The sequence below is a fragment of the Gobio gobio genome, assembly GCF_949357685.1.
Source record: "Gobio gobio genome assembly, chromosome: 10".
NCBI classification, from domain to species: Eukaryota; Metazoa; Chordata; class Actinopteri; order Cypriniformes; family Gobionidae; genus Gobio; species Gobio gobio.
The window spans coordinates 32,506,677-32,526,606 of NC_137116.1; the positions used below are offsets into that span (position 1 = coordinate 32,506,677).

At 37.7% G+C, this 19,930-nt stretch overlaps 2 protein-coding genes across 2 annotated transcripts in view; one reads left to right on the top strand and one right to left on the bottom strand.

The window, feature by feature from the left end:
• setd1bb (SET domain containing 1B, histone lysine methyltransferase b) overlaps nucleotides 1-11,353 on the top strand; it is a gene marked incomplete at both ends in the record, with an annotated part of 32,158 nt that extends 20,805 nt beyond the window's left edge. The window contains 6 exons of the mRNA XM_079826323.1: nucleotides 5,284-6,508; nucleotides 6,648-6,807; nucleotides 7,396-7,515; nucleotides 10,623-10,742; nucleotides 10,904-11,041; nucleotides 11,180-11,353. Coding sequence (XP_079682449.1) covers nucleotides 5,284-6,508; nucleotides 6,648-6,807; nucleotides 7,396-7,515; nucleotides 10,623-10,742; nucleotides 10,904-11,041; nucleotides 11,180-11,353 — 1,937 coding nt within the window. The remainder of the gene's footprint in view (nucleotides 1-5,283; nucleotides 6,509-6,647; nucleotides 6,808-7,395; nucleotides 7,516-10,622; nucleotides 10,743-10,903; nucleotides 11,042-11,179) is intronic.
• Nucleotides 11,354-13,369: 2,016 nt separating this feature from the next.
• Nucleotides 13,370-19,617, bottom strand: hpdb (4-hydroxyphenylpyruvate dioxygenase b). The gene is made up of 14 exons (XM_079827389.1): nucleotides 19,461-19,617; nucleotides 19,327-19,353; nucleotides 18,960-19,022; nucleotides 17,925-18,029; nucleotides 17,765-17,807; nucleotides 17,589-17,671; nucleotides 17,401-17,490; nucleotides 16,665-16,768; nucleotides 16,481-16,558; nucleotides 14,745-14,907; nucleotides 14,573-14,644; nucleotides 14,305-14,427; nucleotides 13,990-14,106; nucleotides 13,370-13,860 (listed from the first exon to the last, which is right to left on the bottom strand). The coding sequence occupies exons 1-14, from the start codon at nucleotides 19,461-19,463 to the stop codon at nucleotides 13,750-13,752; spliced, it is 1,182 nt and encodes a 393-aa protein (XP_079683515.1). The 5' UTR covers nucleotides 19,464-19,617; the 3' UTR covers nucleotides 13,370-13,749.
• Between the last annotated feature and the right edge of the window lie 313 nt (nucleotides 19,618-19,930).

Below are 19,930 nucleotides of genomic sequence, written 5' to 3' on the forward strand. Positions count from 1 at the left end.
ACATCCTGTCCTCAATGTTCTTATTTGATCAAAACCTACTTTTTCAAACTCATCCTAGACCGTTTGTCCAATTTCCACCAAAATCGAATCGTATCATCTTCAGACTGTGTCAACAAAAAGTTAGGGATTTTGCATCAATAGATGAAACCGTTTTTGTAAACCGCAGCGACGAAGTTGAGCCATTATGCCAAAATTACTCTTGAGGCTGTATCTCTGCAATGCTTTGACATATTGGCATCAAACTTTGCATGTGTCATTGTTCCCTTATTCTGACCACACCACATCAATTTCGTATCTGTGCCACCTATTGGTCAAAAGTGATAAACCATTAACCTCTTAACAAGCGCCCCATTTTTTAGGAATTCTTTGAAAACGATATACCCAAATGAAAATGTCTGCAGCTATTAAACCCTATGGTCTATATTCATAAACCTGGTCTTATTTTAAACTAGACACTTGAAATATTGCTACCCAAGAGTCATAATAACTCAAAGTAATATGGGAACAGAGTAATATACATGTAAATATACATGTAAGTGACTCACGTTTTTTGTTTTTTGTTTTCACTTAGGGAAAAAAAATATTATAATTTAATGTTAAGAGCCTGAAAATAACTTAAATATAAAACTGAATGTCTAATCATGTCATGATTCAAATATGAGGATGATTCTCTCAGTAATGTAGCTTCTGTGAGCTTTTATGTCAAGAAAAGTCTAGGCTTCATTTCAAAAAGGCCATTTATTTCAGAACATTTGCTATTGTAAAGAGTAGTTTTTCATTCAAATAAATCTGCAATAAACTGCAATATACTACTAATTATAATGGATAAACAGTTACTGAAAAACTAAAGCAACTATTTACAGAGATTACAAAGTGTAAAAAACTCATTTAGCTGATGGGAAGCGTCAGTGAGAGACTGCGCGCTCCACTGCAGTTGCGCCATGGAGAACGCGCAGTCAGCGCACAAACAGTATTCACCAAAGCCTACTTACGCAAACTGCGCAAGATAATGCCTTTTGATTGGTTACTAAGTCCATCAATCAAACCTTTGTTGGAAAGGCATTGGCTGGGCACCGAGTGCCTTTATCCAACGAAAACCATGGGCGCAATGATTGACAGCTCACCAAGCCTGTAAGGCACTTCCTCTATATGATGCATCCCAGAAGAGTCTCTGATTGAAGGAGAGAGACGAGGGTTGAACCATTGCACGTGGGAGAAGCTATTCTAGCAGGGGGAGTTTGCCAGACACGGAATAGAATCGATATTTCATTGAAAATGGACATGATTGATCACGCTAACTCAAAACTCTCTTGCAAACAACGGAGGATTTTTAGTTTTTTCCCTATTTTTTCGTTGTTTTGGATTAAAAAGTGGGATGCATTTTGAAGAATGGACTCTTACACAGAGATGTATGCGGGTGTTTATTGGATTCGTCCGATCTGATCTGAACGACAGGAGATGAAAGATGAGTAACGCTGATATTATGCTAATGTTTACATGGACGGTCCTTTAGCGTTTCATTTAACCCTTTCCTCTCTGGTGTATTTATTGCAAAAACAAGTTCAGAACATGAATCTTGAGTGTTTTAGCTTTCAAATGATGCATAGTTTGTGATAGTTGATTGAATATTTTGTATAAAACAAAAGTAAATAAAAGTACACACCCCCCCACTTCCGTCAACCCCCCCGCCCACGAACCGCTGCGGGTTAAGAAGTTAACTTACATTATCAGTGACTCAATATATGATATTTCAGCCATTTTGCCTAATCTTCTTAAACTGTATAATTGTTAATTGTTGCAGTTGGTCTGACACTCTCAGACTACAATGCATTTTCCGCCTTTTGCTTAAAATCATCTTAAAACGTGATTAATTGCTCATTTCTCCAGTTGATCTGACACTGCCAGCATTTTGGCATGTCTTGTCTTCTTCTTTGCGCTTGGCCCCGGTATTGCTGCTTGCAGCTATATTTCATCTTCTTCTTCTTCTTCCGCCACGAAGTCTATGGCAGCCCATAGAACCGTATGGTAAAAAGTTGTGAAATTTGGCACACTAATAGAGGACAGTCTGAAATTACACCGTAGCAAATTTGGAGTCTCAAACTCAATCCCTCTAGCGCCACCATCAGTCCAAAATGTGACTCATGTTTATGCTAATAACTTTTGAACCATAAGGGCTAGAAACAAAATTCTTTTTTCCTCTGATTCCTTTGCTCAAGACGATTCGATTGCACCCTATGACGTCATTTTCCGTCATAAAAATTTTCCCGCCATTTTGAATTTTCCGAAAAACCTACTTTTACGAACTCGTCCTAGACGGTTCATCCGATTTGCACGAAAATTGAACCAGATCATCTTCAGACCATGCTGACAAAAAATCTTGCAAATCAAGTTGATTCGTCAAATCATTTGAGATAAGCGCGCAAACAAATTTTACGTAGCGGTTGCAAAAACACACTTAAGGCAATATCTCCGCAACGCTTTATCGTATTCAAACCAAACTTGGTACATGTCATCACAAGCATGACTTGAGGCAACATACAGCGTTTCGGCGCAGCGCCACCTACTGGTCCGGAGATACGAAAAATTGCTATTTTTGCTTATAACTTCTGAACTGTTTGTCCAAAAATCATAAAAGTGGTCTCGTTACATTCAGGACGGCATGCCGAGTCGTCTGATATTCAATTTTACCATATCGGCCATTTTGGCTGTCGGCCATTTTGAATTTTGTCAAAAAATGCTATATTTTACAAATGCATTAGTATATTGTTACTAAACTCGGTATGTGACTTCCTTGCTATGCCCTGAAGGTACTCAAAAAGTTTTAGGGCAGTGCCACCTTGTGGTCAAAAGATATAACAAACTTGACAAAAATGCTAATAACTTTTGATTAAATTAGCCTAGTATATTGAAACTGGTCATAATAGAGTCATTGGCTCATGCCGATTCAATTGCAACCTATGATGTCATTTTCGGTCATGATAATTTCCCCGCCATTTTTAATTTTCCAAAAAACCTACTTTTACGAACTCGTCCTAGACGGTTTGTCCGATTTGCACGAAAATTGAACCAGATCATCTTCAGACCATGCTGACAAAAAATCTTGCAAATCAAGTTGATTTGTCAAATCGTTTTCGATAAACGCGCACACAAATTTTGCGTAGCGGTTGCAAAAACACTCATAAGCCTATATCTCCACAACGCTTTATCGTATTCAAACCAATCTTGGTATATGTCATCACAAGCATGACCTGAAGCAACATGCAGCGTTTCGGCGCAGCGCCACCTACTGGTCCGGAGATACAAAAAATGGCTATTTTTGCTTATAACTTTTGAACTGTTTGTCCAAAAATCATGTCTTCCGCACCATGCTTTGAAGGTACTCAAAACGTTTTGGGGCAGTGCCACCTTGTGGTCAGAGGTTATAACAAAATGTACAAACATGCTAATAACTTTTGATTAAATTAGCCTAGTTTAATGAAACTGGTCATAATACAGTCATTGGCTCATGCCGAGAACAGAGATACAAATTTTTCCATATTTGGTCAAACATCCTGTCCTCAATGTTCTTATTTGATCAAAACCTACTTTTTCAAACTCATCCTAGACCGTTTGTCCAATTTCCACCAAAATCGAATTGTATCATCTTCAGACTGTGTCAACAAAAAGTTAGGGATTTTGCATCAATAGATGAAACCGTTTTTGTAAACCGCAGCGACGAAGTTGAGCCATTATGCCAAAATTACTCTTGAGGCTGTATCTCTGCAATGCTTTGACATATTGGCATCAAACTTTGCATGTGTCATTGTTCCCTTATTCTGACCACACCACATCAATTTCGTGTCTGTGCCACCTATTGGTCAAAAGTGATAAACCATTAACTTACATTATCAGTGACTCAATATATGATATTTCAGCCATTTTGCCTAATCTTCTTAAACTGTATAATTGTTAATTGTTGCAGTTGGTCTGACACTCTCAGACTACAATGCGTTTTTCAGCCTTTTGCCTAAAATCATCTTAAAATGTGATTAATTGCTCATTGCTCCAGTTGATCTGACACTGCCAGCCATTTTGGCATGTCTTGTCTTCTTCTTTGCGCTTGGCCCCGGTATTGCTGCTTGCAGCTATATTTATTATTTTAATTATATATTATGTATATATTATTAAACAATAATCACAATAATTATTATTATCACTGTTATTATTTTATATTAAATTGGTAAAAAACAGTGGGAATGCAAGCAACCCCTTTAAAAAAAAAAAAAACGTCACTTTAGGGTAACGTACCTGAAAAAGGTTTGTTAGTTATTGTAAACTCAAGTGTGAAAACCCCAAAAATAAAAATAAATAAAAATAAAAATCTCAAATCCTTCAGCCTTAAAAGTGTGGTTTGCATAAAAAAAATAGTAAAGTCCTAAATTATTCATTCAATTATTCGTGTTCTTTAATTATCTCATTATTAATTATTAGTTCATTATTAAGTGTCTCTGTTCATTTAAGGCCTCTGTTTTCACCCAGTCGCCTGTGTGCCTCTCAATCAGCTTCCTAGTCAGGGCACTGATAAGGTCAATAGGCTGTCTGTCCTCATAAATGCATGTGTGAGTGCTAGTGTTTGGTGACCCTTCTCCTAAATCTCCTGTGTTTATGATTAAAAGCTATTTCATTTATCTTCTTCGTTATCGTGCGCTTCTTGACCATAACCAAAGCGTTACAACAATATACTTTACAGATATTTTATAATATCGTGCATCCCTAACATAGACTTACATTTTGTTGCTATTGGATGAATATAGTATCTTTAAAAACACCTTCAGGAAGAGGAAAAAACTCTGCATTTTTTAAATAATTAAACACTGGTTTATCAAAGTTGGTCAGACACTTGCATGTGCTGTTATATTAACATTTTACCAAAATCAAGCCCAAATGTAGTTACAAAGGTTTTGACCAGCAAATTTTGGACATGCACATTTTGTCCGTCATTAGAACGGCCACATTTGAGGCAGTAAGTGCATTGCTTTACATTACATTTTATCAGCTTACAGCTTTTAAAGTTTACTGTAGCTATGTGGGCACTCAGTTTGTTCTGTCATTTGGCCAAATTCTCATGTTATTAAATATGAAGTGCTACACACAGGCTATTTAAGACAAGATTGGCTATGACACAACAACAAATGCTAGACTAAGATGTTCTTCTCCCTTGGAATATGAGACTAATCAAATAAATAATCAACAGCTTATCAAGTAGTTGTTAGTTGCGGAATTCATGGATCTTTCTGCTTTCAGATGATTTGGAGACACAATATACTACAGATTCAGAGGACCAGAGAGTCATTACAGAAACACTGGAGGATTCTGAGAACCTCAGGCCCATCACACCCACTGGATCCTTGTCTGACTTTGACCCTGAAATGGAGCTGGGGCGTAGATTTTCACCCCCTGCAGCTGAGGAGGTGGAGCTGCCACACACACCTGGTGGATGTCTGGAAATGGAGGAGGATGAGGATCAACTTCTACCTCCAGGACCACCTACACCACTACCATCTCCTCCCTCTCCCACAGGCATCCAGGAACTTCCCTCCTCGCCCCTTTACCACTGTCCTCCTCTCTCTTTCTTATATCCCGCATATGAGGAAACACCAAAAACACCAGGCTGCTTCAATGGTCCCGGCCACGTTTATCACTCTGAGGGAATAACACCAGCGGGATTACTGCAAGAGGCCTTACAAAGAACGGAAAGCCCCTCTAATTCCATTCTGTCTCCATGTGCTGACAGCATGATCCCGAGGACTCCAGGGAGAGACATGTCTCCATCTCCACCTGTTCTAAACCATGGAGAGAGAAACGTTCAGCATAGAGAGCTGTGGGCTAGTGGACTTCATCATCACAACTCACAAGGTTTTGCACAGTCAGATACACAAACTAACAATTTTAGTACAGATAATGGTCATGCACCTCAGAACCGCCACATCCCCTCGTGTAAAACAGCGTGTTTGGACTCGACACGCTTGAAAAGGCGACGAGAGCGGCTTAAAATGAGGAAACGAATGATTGAATTACAAAGGAGAAGACAATACCGAAATATGGATACTCATTCGTCCTTACAAGTGAACAATGGGACGACAAAATCTTCTTCAAATCAGGTTTTGGGACATTTGGATTGTGTCTCAGATATCAGGACTGAACAAACGCCACCAGAAGCTCACAGACAGAAGCGTTTGCTAGAGGACAAACATCAACAGAATGAGAATCAAAGGCTTCAGGAGTCGTCATGTGTATGGAGAAAATGTAGAGAATCATCTTCCACACCTCACCTCATCTTCTCTCCTCGCTCTGAGAGAAGAGAGAAGTTGGTTGTCCATGCTGTGTGGACTAAAGGGGTGAATGAGGAGGAGATCAGGCACCTGAAGGCCACCTATGAGAGGCTTGTGGTGCAGGATAAAGACAGTGATTGGTTGAGCAGAACACGCTGGATCCCACATCCTCATATCCTTAAACACATAATACTCATGTAACTAACATGTCATAGTCGAAATACTTGATAATGTAATTTGTATCCAGTGGATTGTGTCATGCAACATTGTGTCAAATCTATTTTCCAAATGCGCATGGCTCTGTTGTTTGTTCCTTGACTCTGCGGCACCAACCAGCTCTCCTGACGACAGGCCAAGAAGATGGCTAGATGGGATCAGGAATCACATGACAGGTTGTGCACGTAGTGAGGGTTATTACTACATCAGCAAGAGGGAAAAGCTGCTATATCTCTGTGATGAACCTTCTGCATCAGAAGAGTTTATTGTAGATACCCAGGTGAGAAACATTGTTATTGTTAACTAAAACTAAAATCATATTAATAATTTTTATACTCATTTTGGTATTGAAACAAAATAAAATATAATAAAATATGAAATATTAGATGAAAAACAATAAATTAAAGCTGTATAAAACAGAAAAAACGAATGAAAAACGAATAGCAAATGACAAAATTAAATGTAAAAATTAAAAAATCTAAATAAATATATAAATCAAAATAAATACTATAGTAGTATATAAATTATTAAAAAATAACACTAGAAAGAAAAACTTTTATTTGACTAACAAGTTATGACGGTTGCCATTCAGTTGTAAAAAGTGTGATTTAAAGGTTCAGTAAGTAATTGTTTTCACTATAAAAAGGTTTTACTTTGAGGGATATAACTTTGTTTTATATAGGGATATAACAGAGTTTTAATTTGAGGAATTAAATTAAGTCTCAATAATATCAAAGCTTCTATCATGGCCACCATGTAGAGACATAACCAGGTGTGTTGTGCAATTTGTTTTTTTTGTTGTTTTAATGTAATTGTACGTTAAAAAGTAATTGACAGTGATTTGAGATTTATGTTCTGATCTATGCAGGGAAAGATTCCTCAGATTCCACCTTCATCCAGATCAGGTTCAGAACTCAGAGCGGAACAGCGTCGCCTGCTGTCCTCATTCAGCTGTGACAGTGACCTCCTCAAATTCAACCAGCTCAAGGTGAGACCAGCTGTCCCAACAACAGCATAGCTTGAGCCACCAGAAACACCAAAAGTTCTTAAAGGGTTAGCATTAAGCTTTGTATCACTAGAAACCCGGTAGTATATTCAAATTATCGTACTTTCCCCCCTCATGTCCCCCTGAGATGAGAGAATTATTCATTTAATTTCTGGAATAAAATCCTCCGATGACGCAAATATCGTCTTTGCGTCATCGGAAATTTTTTTTTGGCCAGAGGCTAGAGGCTACTAGCCTGGCTCCGCCCTCCTACGTACTTCCGCTCAATTTTCATTTTCCTTCAGTACTCCGTCTGGGCTTGCGGTATATTCATAGGTTTTCTCCAAACAAATTTTTACTGGTCCAATCAGCGAAAAGAGGGAGTGGCTAAGAACGATGACGTTGATGTTGTGCGCTAGTTTGAGTTGTAGTTCAGTAATGGCGGCGGAGAAAGATGCGAGCGAAGCCATTCATTCCGTTGTGGCACCGCTGCCGAATATCCAGAAGTTAAAGCCGGAGCAAGAACAATCTTTGCTGAGTTTTGTTGGTGGCCATGATGTTGTGGCCCTCCTCCCCACAGGGTTCGGGAAACGTTTGATTTTTCCAGCTCGCTCCGTTAGTGGTGAAGGAGTTGGCTGAAGCCCTATTTGGGCGGTAATTGTTTCTCGTAAGGTATTGTCATCATTTACAGTGGTGATTTTATTGCCGTCCGTATCCTACCACCCACGTAAAAATCTCCGGCCGAATTACCTACTGCTTTTGACAAACACCAAGGTCGTGTGGTCATTTAATTGCTGTCCGAATCCACATCTCTGAGTTTTCAAGAATATATCACTTCAAAATTCCCTGTTTATATTCTTTTTGACCACTGCAGGGCACAGTGCGGTTGCACTTCGCTGTAATTTGGATGCATTTCTAAACTTGTATTTCTTTAAATGCTGGCAAGTATTTACAAGAGCAATATATTTCATCACGCTCAAAAAATAAAAAGAAGAAAAGCACGTGAACATTTGAATTGGGCCGTTATTTACGGCAGCATTTATTCTTATCATACCAAGCATATGATATTTTATTTACAGCATACATACAATAATGTTATTTGACCATGTGAGCAGCTCGTTCCCGATCACAAAACTCTCCCCTCCACCGTGAATAAATCACAATCCGAATGCACGAGTTTTAGGTTTTATCACTGAGGTGGCGTGCACATTTATTTTTACGGATTTCCATGTGAGAAACAGAGGCGAACGGCGCATGACACACGTCACAACCAAACGTTAGCGATTGGTTATGGCAGATCCAGAGTGGCTCTTGGCAGATCCAATAGTTTTAAACTTCAACAGAGTACCCGCCTTCAAGGAAGTAAACGCTTGTCAATGGAGAGTGGCCAGACTCTCTGTACAGATAAAATGTACGAGTACGACTACAGGAGCTAGTTCCGCATGTTATCAACCCGCCCATAGGGGGTGGATCTCACTCACAGAATGTAAATGCACACGGCCGCTTGGCATTCATAACGGAGCGGTCCGGAGCAAAGTGAGTGTTTCAACTTTTCAATTAATTCCTATGAAACTTAAGCTTCCATAGGCATGATCTGAAAACGTGCCAGACTGGACACGCGTCGTGAATGACTGCCGCGCTTACCTCAGCTCTGCTCAGCTCTTCGCTCTCGTGATGAATGAAATCTGACTCCTGCTGCGTATATGCCGTGACTTCCGTTCGGCTCACTCACTTTATTGAGAAGACACGTTCAGTTTTTAATTGTAGTGTCTATTCTCTAACTGAACGAAGTGGGAGTGGCCTCGTTCGACAGCGAAGCAAGTGCATTCTGGGAGTTGTTGTCTTTCATCCACATGAATTTTCTGTCTCAGTCTAGAAGGCACCAAATTCAAAAATAATTTCACATTTCTACTACATAAATTACACATCTTCCCAGCGCTGAAGTACCCCTTTAAAAAGATTAAGGCCTTAAAGAATTAGTTCACTTCAAAATGAATTTTTTTTTCAGATATTTTACTCACCCCCATCTCATCCAAGATGTTCAGGTCTTTCTTTCTTCAGTCGAAAAGAAATTACGTTTTTTGAGGAAAACTTTCCAGGATTGTTCTCCACATCATAGACTTCAATGGCAACCAAATTGTTGAAGCTCCAAATCAATGCATTTTCAAAGGGCTTCGAAGGGCTTCAGACGATCTGTATGATCACAGCCGAGGAATGGGGTCTTATCTAGCGAAACAATCGATCATTAAAAAAACCCCCCCAAAAATGTATTTACTTTTTAACCTAAATTGCTCATCTTGCGCTGCTCTGCGGCGCACCAGTGATTACATAATCACTCAGAAAGGTCACACTGGTCGGTGTGGTATTTGTCCTGCCCCTCCTCCACTGGGATTGGACGGCTAGGGAAAAAGTGACAGTGATGAACGTTGTGTTTTACCCAAAGTTGAAAATTCTTTACCTCTATGCGACTGGTAAAAAATGTGAAATTGATGCTCAACGCATTGTCACGCTGCTGCTGTTTTAAAAATGTGGCTCTCTGATTGAAAACAATTAGAAAAAAATAAGCTAGCCTCAGGAAAAAAAACACTTTGGTGGACAGGTGGCTTATAGGTCTGTTGGGAGTGCCGCGTTTTTAAAACGCCATGAGCGTAACAAGTGTCTATTTCACGCTCAAGCGCTGAGTGCTCTGTGTTTTTTTACCGGTCGCCGAGAGTTGAAGAATGTTCCACTTTGAGTAAAACCCAGCGCTCATCAATGTCGCACAATCACAGTGGACCAACCAACCGCCGCATTCTGCGTGTACAGCGTCAACAGATGGCAGCAACAAGCATAATAATGGAACAAAATAATTTAAAACAAGGGCCAGAGCAAATACTTTATATTGTATCAGCATTTTTATATAGAAACAATACAGAAACCAACTATCTGTGAAATGAGATACTTCAGCGGATATTCCGTATCATAGCAAGCAAAGCGTCTCAACTGAAAAAAACATCGCGCTGCTAAAAATGTACTGTTCTTGTTGTAAATGGGCCTTAAGAGTCCACAACACTAGTTTAGCATTTTTCATATTTTCCACATGGAGCACAAATATATTTCCCTCTTTACAGTTCCGTAAGAAGAAGCTGCGTTTTGGCAAGAGTCGTATTCATGACTGGGGGCTGTTTGCAGAGGAACCTATTGCGGCAGATGAGATGATAATTGAATATGTAGGCCAGATCATTCGGCAGGTGAGAGTGAGACACAATACACAAAAGATATATTTTAAGACTTTAGCAGTCATTTCTGAGTTAAAACATCAGTGACGGCTTTTTTCAAGCTGTAAATTGATAATCACAAATGTACTTTATTTAAATGTTTATTATTATCATATCCCGAATCCTGCCTGTAGGTGATAGCGGACATGCGTGAAAGGCGCTATGAAAACGAGGGTATCGGAAGCAGCTATCTGTTCCGGGTCGATCAGGACACTATCATTGATGCAACCAAGTGCGGTAACCTGGCAAGATTCATCAATCACAGTTGCAATGTACGACCAGAAATTTTTTAAAATCATAATACATTGGCAAATAATTGTTTCCTTTTGTTGTTTAGTGTTTGCTATGAATTTAATAGATTTCCATTTTTATGCTTACTGGTTTTATTTGTTTTTTTTCCCCTTCCATAGCCAAACTGCTATGCCAAAGTCATCACTGTAGAGGCTCAAAAGAAGATAGTCATCTACTCTCGGCAACCTATTGGTGTAAATGAAGAGATCACTTACGATTACAAATTCCCTATTGAGGATGAGAAGATCCCCTGCCTGTGTGGTGCAGAGAACTGTAGAGGAACCCTTAACTAGACAAAGGACTATTCTCACAATTTCAAAGTATTAGCAGTAAACAAGTTTCATACTTTAACATATTTTTTAAGAACAAACTCCTGGTACAGTCTTATTGTAATAAGGATTTTTAAATATTCACAAGGACATAGCATATCCCTGAATGTCACAGACATTTAACAGGAAGATACACAAGCAGTTAATGTAATCTTCAGAAACTCAGATTGTATATTCTGCATGTGTAGATTCAGAAAATGTTCATCACTGGTTAAATTTGGTTTTCATCATGTTTATTGTTGTAAGTTAAATATGCTTTCATGAGTTTTATTGTGAAATATAAATGAAATTAAAAATGTGTATTTTTCCAAATAAATGTTTTTATTTTCGGCCTACTATCAAACTTTACTCTAAATACACTATTTAGCAGGGCCGTAACCACCATAGGCATTGAGCCACCCCCCCCCCCCCCCCCCCCCCAATAATTGAAAAGGGCCAAATTGTAGGTAAAATATTATTTTTAAACAGATTACTTGACAAATATATAGGCTAAGGAACTTATTTTACCATTATTTCTTTATTCCCTTAAATCCATTTGAATCCTCTAATCACTTAATTTCTATAAATAAAAAGACCCCCCCCCCCAACTTTGGTCCACCCCAATGTTCAAGACATGGTTACGGCCTTGCTATTAGTTATAACCCTTGGCAGTGTATGGTTGAAAATTTAGCCTACATGCATTTCTATAATGCAAAAACAAAGTTTGTTATTTTATTTACCTCCATAGACTAAGATTAAAATGATGTTGTTTAATTTCATCACTTTTAGTTACTTTTAGCTTCAAAAAAAGGGGTTGCCTCAGTTAGTCAGCTATCCTAATTCAGTTTTCACGTGACGTCACACCATTATAGAGACGACCAGAGCTCTGGGAACGACCACCTGGAGAGCAAAACTAGGCTTTCCTCCATTGCCCGCCAGTAATTTTTACCAGGTTTGTAGTCAGTATTAATGCAGTAAGAAATTCAATATACACCTTATTGATGTTGCATACCTACAGGCAGGCAAATGAACACAGAATATGCAACACGAGGATTCTCGTTAAGTGTTTTTCCCATTGAAACCCATTATAAAGAAAACGCGTTGTGTTCATATTATTGGCTCATCTACTCGCCTGTATATAGTATGCATCATCAAAATGTGTAAACTGAATTTAATCTTTTTCTATCGCTATTAAGGGTGGGCATGCATTAATAAGGATTATTTATTTAGCCATGGCGTCGGTTCATCCCGATCATTCTTTCTGCGTAATTAATCTGTTTTTAAAATTAAGTGCAACACAACTCGATATAAAATAAAACCCAGATCAACAAGTCCTTGATTAGCGTTAAACTTTGCTTAATTGAAAATTGGTGCAACTCGTCCTAGTGTTTTTCACGTTAAGTGTTTTAGAAACGTCCCGCTGTTTTAGCGATTGAAATAGTGCAGCAGGTGCTGTATATGGATCATAAGTGCCAAAAACTTGCATCTTGTTCACATACATTTATTTTTAAGATGGAAATTTGACAGTCTTTTGCTGCAGTTCCATGTCTGTTTGCCCTCCAGGGCTGGCGGCAGTCACGTGACTGAAAACTATTAATTCTGTTGGTTTAGCCTTTACGTTATATTTTTTACGCAAGTAAAAAACACATTGGAGAATGCGGGCATCGATCCCGCTACCTCTCGCATGCTAAGCGAGCGCTCTACCATTTGAGCTAATTCCCCATTGAAGACATAGGGGTCAGTATACGCCTGTTCGTAATACTGAGCTGTGTCATAATATGATATAAAACTGTAAGAAGAAGAAAAAGACAAGACAAACACACACACCATTTGAATCAAAATAGAAAGGAAACCTAGACATTATTATCGAATAAATGTATGTTTGCTCTTATACTTTATTTATATTGTTTTTTTGTTTTTTTTCCCACCGCACTCGCAGCGGCGGCCATAAAGTTTTTGTAAAAGTAGTGTGCTTGGAGGAAGGAGCCAGTGGGCTATTTTCATGAAAAAGGATATTTTTATTGCGCTTTATTTCCAATTATTTGTCAAATAAGCATTTGTGAAGTAATACATAAAATGCTAACAATTAAATATCTTGGCAAGACAAAGGACAGTCCACAAATTTCCACCACAGAATGCTGCATAAAACATAATTTGAGATGTGGTGGATATGCCACTGGTGGGAATGTTCATGATAAAATTTATTTTCCAAAAGTCCACACGGTTAAAAGTTTCTGTTTGTAAAGAAACACTTGGGTAGAAAATAATGGCCCATACTTGAAAGTCCAAAAAAAATAAAATTAAAGGTAATCATTAGCAAGAGTGCTGTGCATATTTCATTATATGTACCATGCATAGCCTATAGGTATAATATAATATATTCAGAGTTTCTCGGATGTGCCATTGGGTGTTAGGATGGTGAGGTTTCCTCTGGCATTCTGGTCAGCTTCAATAGCCTCAAACAGAGATTTGAAATTTCCAGCACCAAAACCCTGAAACAGCAGAATACACTGTTACTTTTGCACTCATCATATATTTACATATTTGAAAGACATTTTTGAAGAATAGTTTTTGATCAGTTCATTGCCAATTTAAATATGATGTTGTAATAGCAGTCTTACTTGATGGTTGTGTCTCTGGATGACCTCTAGAAACACGGTGGGTCTGTCCTGTACTGGTTTGGTGAAGATCTGGAGCAAGTAGCCGTTGTCATCATAATCCACCAAAATTCTAAGCTCCTGTTTAAAACAATGCCACATTATTTTCACATTCTGCTTCAGACATGCTACAGAAATTTACATTAATTGACTATTAGGTGGCCAATAACTCATTGCTGCATTTCCTTCAAAAGGACAATCACTAACTAAAAAGTTAGACTCAGCATTGTTCCATCTTCTGATAGTAAGCTAATAAACACTTTGATTATTGTATCGTACCTCCAATATGCTGATGTCCTCAACTATTTTGACTTTGGAAAGCTTCAGCTGCTCCCTGAGCTGCTGATAGTAAGTGTCAGGCACTGACATGAACTCCATACCACGTTCCTTTAGGTTACGGATCTGAAAACATATCCTTGTCAATGCAATATACAGACCTAAAGTAAACTTTTTCAGCTTTAAGAACAATTCCAATTTGCACTCTACAAATTTAGTTTATCTCTGTATCAATTTTGTAAAACCTCTGATGACTTGCTGTTTTACTCACTGCTGTAATGATGTCAGAGGTGTTCATGGCAATGTGTTGAACCCCTGGGCCACCATAGTACTCCACATACTCCTAAAAGGAGAACAGATAGTTATGTGGATGGATGGATGGATGGATGCATGCATGGATAGATGAAAATAAGTACAGTAGATGTCATGTCTGTAATACATGCCTGGATCTGGGACTTGCGCTTTCCCATGGCTGGTTCATTGATTGGCATTTTCACAGTTTCTTCATAGTTGGCCACCACAATGGAGCGCAGCGCACTGTATTCAGTCTGTAACTGCTTGTCATCTACAGACCAGAATCTGTGGAACAGCAGGTTCCTCTGATACCTTCGTGTAAATACATACAGGTCTGTTATACACGGTGATCCTGATGTGAAAAGCATTGACAAAAATACAACTCTTTACAATGTATCATCTGTCCAATGATTATAAATACTTTTGGAGAAGTCATTAGTTTTTGTTTTGTTTTTGTTTTTTAAATAGACCCCAGGCTATATTTTCTCTAACCTTTCAGATAATTGTGGGATGCATTTTCTCCCTTTAAAGGTGATTTGTGTGATTTTAGCGGCATCTAGTGGTGAGGTTGTGAAGTGCAACCGGTCACCGCTCACCCGTCCCTTTCGAAGCACATAGAGAAGCTACAGGGGCCAACACAGAACAAAAATGTCGTCGTCGGAGAGAGCAGAGAGTAACTAGCGCTCTGTAGAGAAGTTTGTCCGTTTAGGGCAGGGGTATCCAACCCCGTCCTGGAGGGCTACCATCCTTCAGATTTTAGCTCCAACCTGAACCAAACACACCTGAACCAGCTAATCATGGTGTCCAGGGATGCTGGATAATTACAGACAGGTGTGTTGGAGCAGGGTTGGAACTAAAATCTGCAGGACGGTAGCCCTTCAGGAGCAGGGTTGGACACCCCTGGACTTTAGGGCTACTGTAGAAACATGACGGCGCAAAATGGCAACTTCAACCCGCGGTGTATGTAGATAGAAATGGCTCACTCTAAGGTAATAAAAACATAATGGTACATTATGTAAGGTCTTTATACATTTAACAAGCGCATTTCCATATTTGTCTAAAAACTAAATAAGCCATTATTATTTGTCAAATATTTTGTTTTGTAATGAATCTACACTGCAGAAAAATATTTTTTTTACTTAGTATTTTTGTCTTGTTTTTCCATTACAAATATATTTCAAAAATCTACAATCAAGGTATTTAAAATATAAAGTGTTGTTTTCTTGTATTCAAATGTATTCAAATTAAATGAGTTTATGGTTAAAAAGGCAAAAAAATATATTCTAGCTTTCCCTTTTAAGTCATTGCTTCTCAAGTAAATGTATCTTGATTTTAAAATGTTTAGATGTTTGTACTGGAAATCTTTTTTTTTTGTTTTGTTTTTTGCTGCAGTGTTTTAACAAGCGCTGGACACGATGGGATGGGGTCTGGTTTTGATAATTCTCCTATTCCCAACCCTTACCACCCTCTCCCCCTCCCCACTGTGTCTAACTGTCTCCAGATGGTGTCTCGGATGCTTTGAAAAGTAATTTTGCTGAGTCATAATTACTAAGGAGTTTTCATGCATAATATTCAGCCTTTCACTACCATAGACTGAAATACAACCACCCCATCTGCTATCTCCGTCTATTCTCTCTGATCTTTCCTCTCTGTCTTTACTCCATCCTCACCATGGAGATACACTGCTGATCACTGGGGAGGGGCTCTCGGCGTATTCTGATTGGATGGGACGGATAGGGAGTTTCCCCCCAAAGACTTGCGATGTTCTAAGCGAGTACCTCTCGTGACTTCTTTTGTGCTTTTCAATCTTGACAACCCTGACACCGAGGTCTGATGCTGTCTGTCTGTTATAAATTATGCAGTTGGAATAAAAAAAGTTTTATACCACTCTACTATTGGCACCATCTCATTGTCTGCCTGATTTCCAACCACGTGGTCAATGAAGTCCAGCTTCCCACTTGGCCTGTGAACAATCACGTTAAGAGACAAAGAAAAGGACAAGGATATATCCATCCATGCATGATCTGAGATATGGATATGAGAAGACAAGGACACATCAAAACACTCACAGTTTTGCCAAGAAAGGGTCACAGAACAGAGGAGCATGGAATCCTGGGAGGAAGAGCCCATTATATCCTGTCCGCTCTATTAAAGTATGAGTGGTGTCACCATACTAAAACAATAATAAAAGAGGAATCAGAGCAGAAGTGGGACAAAACGTGTATTATAAATAGTATATATGTATATGCACACATACACATTACCGTTTGAATGATTTTTTGGTAACACTTTACAATAAGGTCTCATTTGTTAACATTAGTTAATGTAACATGAACTAACAGTGAGTAATACATTTGTTCATCTTTGTTAACATTAGTTAATAATGAAAATCCAGCTGTTCATTGTTTGTTCATGTTAGTTCACAATGCATTAACTAATGTTAACAAAAACAACTTTTGCTTTTAATAATGTATTAGTACATTAAGTCTCTTATGCTCAACAAGGCTGTATTTATTAGATCAAATATACAGTAAAACAATAATAGAGTGAAATATTACAATTTAAAATAACGGTTTTTAAATATATTTTAAAATGTAATCAATTCCTGTGAATTTTCAGCACTCAGTTTTCAGTGTCACATAATCCTTCAGAAATCATTCTAAATGCTCATTTGGTGCTCAAGATTTTTTTTTTTAATTATTATTATCAATGTTTAAAAATCTAACTAATCTTTACTGTAACTTTTGCTCATTTTAATGCATCCTTGCTTTTTAAACTTATATAAACACATAAGATTATACATACTGTCTGAAGTACTGCCAGCTTCACGCTGCCAAACTTATCCTCCACAACATGAGGCCCTTTAACGATAATGGCACCTCGTTCTCTCGCTTTCTGCAGGATAAAAATAATAAACCAATTGGTGATTATTGCAAATGATACCCAGAAGGTGTTTTTAAGAGATAAAACGAGAGAAAACCATCAGCATTTACCTCTGCCAGGAAGTCACAGTCCTTTACAGTGAACGCTACATCTTTAACACCATCTCCATGTTTCACCAGGTGATCTCCTATCTCTGTTCACGGAAAAGGACAGATTATACAGTACGTAATGTGGTTTTAAAGATACCATAATACCAAAAACAGCAATACTTATTTATCGGTCATACCTTTATTACCAGGATTCAAGGCAGAGGTGAAGACATAAACAATCTACAGGAAATAGAAAACACTGATCAGAGAACATTTCTATGTGGCCAAAGCAGATCAAACTGGCCAGGCTTCACAATGCAAAAGGAGGGAAAAGGATGGAAACAATCTGTCTCTTACCTTTCCCTGTTTCACCGCATGAGACACAACATCACGACTGCCTGTCTCCAGCCCACGATACGCCAAGGGCTCAAAACCCAGTTTATTACAGTAATAAGATGCTGCCTGAGATGCAGGAAAACAGAGAGAATGACAAGATGGGGGAGATTTGAACAAATTCATTACTAAAGTTAAAAAAACAATAAGGATATCAGCTATCTGAATTTTAAATAAACTGTTCATCTATATCGGTATGCATTTTGATACATTTTGAACATTCATATAAATAAAAACAAACTATTCCCAAACAGTGTTGGTGTAACTAGTTACTAAGTAATTAGTTACTGTAATTTCATAACTTTTTTTTGAAAAAGTAAAGTTAGGGATTGTTCTTATTTTTTCTGTAATTTAATTACCATTACTTCTGATGCTGAACTAAATACTGTGTATAGTCTGTAGAACAATTATTTAAAATACAATAGTGGAATTAACATTAACATCAGTCTAACTTTAAAATGCATGTTTTTATGGACTTCTCACATTTGTAATACTTTGGGGTCAGTTAATAAGAATAATTTAAGTCGTTTTATATTATTTATTTGAATGAATTAAAAGAGCCGTTTCATGTCTATCCTAACTTAACTAGTCGAAGTAATTAGTAATAAGTAATTAAATCGTTTTGGAGAGAGTAATTTGTACATTCATCTAATTACACTATTGAAGATGTAATTAGTAACTAGTAATTCATTACTTTTTTAGAGTAACTTACCCAACACTCTTCACAAACTGAATCTTCAAAGTGAAACTATATACAGACATCTTTTGTTTTTGTCTACATGTGTAGTATGATAATGGCTCCATCTACTGGGGGAATCACAGAACTGACCTAAAAGTCTCAATATGGAAGAAATTAGTGAGTGGAGGATGGGGGTTTCTGCAGCTGCATGCTTATTGCCCCCACCCCTGAAAAGAGCCAATAGCATCTCCCTACTGGACACCTCCTCTAATATTCAGAAACAAAACAAAATCTACAAACTTATATTGTTAAAGTATTACCTGTTTGGCATTTCCAACCCAGAAAGTGATGTGGTCGAAGCAGACAAACCTGCCCTGCCCGTGCTGTTGACATATAAAAACAATTACAGCAATTACGGTGATGTACTTAATTGTTGGATATCTTCTATTCCACTAAATAGTCTCATAGCAGAATTAATCTAGAGTCTGAAGAGTATAATGATGTAGCCTGCTCATGTAACAAAGTTCAGCATTCAGATGGCATGCTATATATATATATATATATATATATATATATATATATATATATATATATATATATATATATATATATATATATATATATATATATATATATATATATATATATATATATATATATATATATATATAAATAATGCTATCATACCTTTTCACCTTTGTCAGTGTAGGATGTCTGTAGAAAAAAAGAGAGACATTTAGGCTTGCTTGAATTGTTTGGTCAGTTAGTTAGCAAATCAAATGTATCACAATCTTAAAATGCTTTAAAATCAAGTGTTTTACCATCTTTTAGTGGTTCTTGCAGACACCTTCTTCTTAGGTCAGTGGCAGAAATGAGGAAAGGTGGCGATTGCAGATGCTGCAGATGTGAATTTGTAGTACTTTGTGAGACTCCGCCCAGCGGCCATAGAGGAGGAGAGCAGCACTACATGATGCTCTGCTGTTGATATTAAGCTACAATTTTACTATACAGTTTAATATACTATTATAATATATAATATATACTTAATACTTTCACAATAAAACTAGTTTCATATAGGCATAGACTAATTATTAGCTATGGTTTTAAAACTGTAGCCTACCTGGACTCTAAGGAGTAGGCTAAGTCCAATGTAAACTAACTCTAAAAATACAAAACCAGTCAAATGTACAGCAGAATAGTCGATTTTGGATTTTTATTCTATACGTTTTATAAAACATGCTGCAGTTTTTGAGTGAGGTTTTTGAGGTTTTGTTTTTCGTGACTTGAGCTG